Genomic DNA, 3,996 nt, shown 5'->3' on the forward strand with positions numbered 1-3,996 from the left:
CTACTGAAGGGCCTCGATCATGCGGCGGATCTTAGCAGCAGACTCGCTACCAGCCTCCTGCTCAAGGAAAGCAATGAAGGTCTCGAGGGTGTAGGTCTTCTCACCAGCACCGGCTGAGGGTGCGGGTGCGGATGAAGCAGCAGGCTTGGTGGGCTCAACGGCCTCAGGTGCGACGGAGGTGGGCTCAGCCTCGATCGGGGCGGCAGGGGTGGGCTTAGCAGCTGAGGGCTTGGGAGCCTCAGGGGTAGGCTTGGGGGCAGCGCCGGTGGGCTTAGGGGCAACGGCAGTGGGCTTAGGGGCAGGAGCGGAGGGCATAGGACCCTTGGAAGGACCAGGCTTGTTGGCCTCAGGCTTGACGCACTGGGAGTAGTATGGGTTCCACTCCTTGCACTCAAGACCCTCAGCGCACTTGTTGTCACCCTTGAAGCCCTGGCCACCGCACTGGTAGTACTCCTTGATGGGACCAGATGGCTCAGCGGTAGGAGTGGGGCGGACAGCGGTGAGCATGGTGCTAGGAGCAACGATAGCGCTGGAGACAGTGCCAGGAAGCATCGAAGAGGTGCTGTTGGCTACGGGGTAGGGAGCAACAACGCTGGAGACCTCAGGAGCAGCGGCAGAAGAAGCGGCGGCCGAGGTAGCGGCAGCAGAGGTGGCGGCAGCGGAGCTCTCAACGGCAGAAGAGACCTCAACTGGGGCAACCGAAGAAGGCTCAGCCTCGGCAGCGGCGCTGGTGGAAGCGGGAGCAGCAGTGGAAGAGGCGACAGCGGAGGCCGGGGTGGAGGCAGCAGGAGTCTCAGCACCGCCGGTAGCGGTAGCAGCAGGGGCACCAGCGAGCTCGCCGAATGTGAGAAGCTCGGGGGTAGCCTCAGTACCACCCGCGATGAGAGCAGGGCCAGGGGCGGGGTATGAGTCGAGATCGGCGTGGATGGAGAAACCAAGACCAGGACCAGTCTTGGAGTAGGCCTCTGGGAAAGTGACACCCTTGGGCTCGAGGGTTCCGCTACCGGTGACGGTAAGCTGGTAGCAGGTCATGTAGTGCTGAGCACCACCAGCGGGGCCTGCAGCGTGAAGGGCGATAGCCTCAGCACGGAGGAGGTAGTCACCAGGGGCGATGTTCTTGGGGATGGTGAAGTCAAGCTTTCCGCCTATTGGGTTGTTAGCAGTAGTTTCCAGAGGACATGATGCCGTACGTACAGTTGTAGTTGAGGTCCTTGGTGCCCCAGAAGTCGTTGTCGCCCTGAGTGGCATCTGGGTTCTTCGCCCAGGTGTTCTGGTAAACCTTGAAGAACTCGCTGGAACCATCGGCAGTGGCAGCATCCTCAACCTTGGACATGTATGCGAGGACGGGACCCCAGTGAGCACCACCAAGACCCTCCTCCTTGCAGTCACGGGTGTTGTGCTGGTGCATCTCGATAGTGACTGTGTCACCAGCCTCAAAGTCGCACTTTCCCTCAGCGGGAGCAGGGCTAACGTTGCCTAGATTGCTGTCAGCACAGATCCAAAGTGGGAACTCGAGGGGTACTGACATTGCAGCGCAGTGCTTGTGTAGTCCTCAACGGGGCTGTTGGAAGGTGGCAGCCTGGCACAGGTGCTCTCAAGATCCTTTCCGTTCTTCCAGAGTTGTTGGAAAGTGGCGTGGGCGTTGGCCAGCGCCAGGATGGCGGGGAGGACAGCTACGGACTTCATAGTGTATATATTGATGCGAGTAGTGATGTTTGGAATGAGTGACTAGTCAAAAGTTGACAAAAGAGTGACTGAAAAGGCAAAAGAACGAATGAATGACGAAGTCCTGTAGTGAAAGAATGTCCAGCGCAGCTGCGTTACTGTTACAAGTCTGGCGAGCTCGAAGACTTATATCCTCCAGCGCAGGAGATGAGTCCAGCCGTGAAGCCGAGGAATATGTGGCACGCTGCATAGCTAGCCGTTTCGTTTACCACCGGTCCAATCTCGAACCTGACGCCGGGGCGCTATGTGTCTGCAGCCACACTCGGATAGATGAACGAAGGATGGATACCTAGGCCAAGAACAGAACTCTTGGGAACCAGAACCAGGTCCATGGGTCAAACGACGACTGACAGGTTTGACATGTGGAGCGCTGATTGGTGGAGATGCACTGTGCCTGGAGTTCGAGCCGAGTAGAGCTTAGTGCAGTTTTGACATTGGACGAGGCGAGAATCCTTCACATTGCAGGGGCTCTGAGGCATCCTCTGTAAAGTGTTGGCGTTACTGTCCCGCGCAGCAAACTGCACGTTGGTGTGGCTGTTAACGCATTGCAACTGTTTATTGCGATGGCTGGAGCAGAGCTTGCAGAAGATGGATCGCAACAACTTCTTGATCGCACTTGCTTTGGCACCTGCCTTGCCTCGGAGATGATGGTGCGATAGGGTATGGCTGCAGAATCTAATGATGGCATCCTCTGCAATCTCAAGAATCTGCAGCTTAAGATACAATGCGGGTCTGCCAACCCAGGGTCGAGGTATCAACACCGGCTCGAGTGTGGATATGAACATGTTCGTCGGAGAATGACAAGACGGCTAAATAGCCACAGGATAATACCCTGAGTCGACTTTTACGCCGTATGCGGATGGAGTCATGGAGAAATGCGCGCTCATGCTCATGTGCTTTGTGCGCGGCACGTTGAAACGTTGAGGTGGGGCGAGACGAAACACCAACTGCATGATCGCTGCTGGGGTTGCAAGTGGACGCCGTGAAGGATCGCGGTAAAGTGACTGATTCTGAAGGATGAAGTACCCAACATTGGTGAGATGAAGGCGCGTATGTACGAGCGGTGTTGGGTTGTGTCGCCAGGAGAGAGAGGCCGCCAGGCTGGTACGCACCTGATAGTGGTGATGATGTCATCGCCAGCGCGCCGCATCGGCCAAAACTCACGACGCAACTCGTCCTTCGCCGTGTCATGTCACGAAAAATTTGTCGCACAATACGTGCAGGCAAGGATCAAGCCTACAACAAGAGCCGGTCTCCGTTTCGACATGTGACCAGCATGGTCATTGTTCCCAGTAGCGACACTTCAAGAGACCTTCGATCAACGCCCATGGCTAGGTATCACCGCGTCCGCAAGACGTTGCTTGTTCGCTCACCCAGAGCCCGGCATATCCATCTCACGTTCCGAGTTTATCACTATCTCCCATGTCTAGGATGAGATACGGGCTTGTGAGTACTTCAGCTAAAGGCGTTGATCGTGCATGAGAAGGTTTACTATAGCGACTGAGACAAGCGATACCGAAGAAGAAGGGACTGACTACGACTCAGAACCTACCACAGAAGAGCCCCTCACTCTGTGCGGGATGTGTCTCGATGATATACCGACCATAGACACCCTGACACTCGAATGCAAGCCTGTGGCTCATGGCTGTTGTCGAAACTGTCTCCATAACTTCTTCGTCGGGACCCTCGAAGACGTCTCGACCTTTCCTTCTAAATGCTGCAACATACCAATTCCGCTGGAAGTATGTCGTACCATGCTTCCACAAGGATACGTCAAGAAGTTCGACCTCAAGGCGGAGGAGCTCGCGACACCCAATCCGACATATTGCGCAAACATCGACTGCACCGCTTTTATTTGGGTCAAAGATATTAGCGCCGATATAGGCACCTGCATCGACTGCAACGAGATGATCTGCGTACAGTGTAAGCACCGCGCACCTTTCTGCGCGCTCTGCACGAGACATGTGCGAATCATATGGCGTGACTGTGGAAGCCTGGAACCAGTGCATGGCTATTCACTCATCAACTTGGTAGCCGGTGACGCTCGTCAGGCTACCGATTCTATCAGAACTCTTAGTTATGATGAACCCGAGTCCTGGTCAATTACGTATGCTGTTCGTCACTGGCATCACAGAAGCGACGTGAGATGGACAGTGAAGATGAGCGAGTGACAATTTCATGATTCATGTCGAGCTGGTGCTGCCGAAGATCTCCGACGCGTTGAGATGGAGCTAATGAATGCATCTCCAAATTCGAGTGCCCAGAGACGGA

General features: G+C 55.6%; 1 protein-coding gene across 1 annotated transcript; it reads right to left on the reverse strand.

Moving 5' to 3' along the window:
• On the reverse strand, window positions 1-1,686 carry J4E79_008141 (uncharacterized protein; the record flags this gene model as incomplete). Its single annotated transcript, XM_049357000.1, has 3 exons — window positions 1-1,145; window positions 1,195-1,476; window positions 1,527-1,686. 3 exons carry the CDS (start codon window positions 1,684-1,686, stop codon window positions 1-3), a joined length of 1,587 nt encoding a protein of 528 aa, XP_049208364.1.
• Between the last annotated feature and the right edge of the window lie 2,310 nt (window positions 1,687-3,996).

The sequence above is a fragment of the Alternaria viburni genome, assembly GCF_023758015.1.
Source record: "Alternaria viburni strain BMP 2772 chromosome Unknown scaffold_19, whole genome shotgun sequence".
Taxonomy (NCBI): domain Eukaryota; kingdom Fungi; phylum Ascomycota; class Dothideomycetes; order Pleosporales; family Pleosporaceae; genus Alternaria; species Alternaria viburni.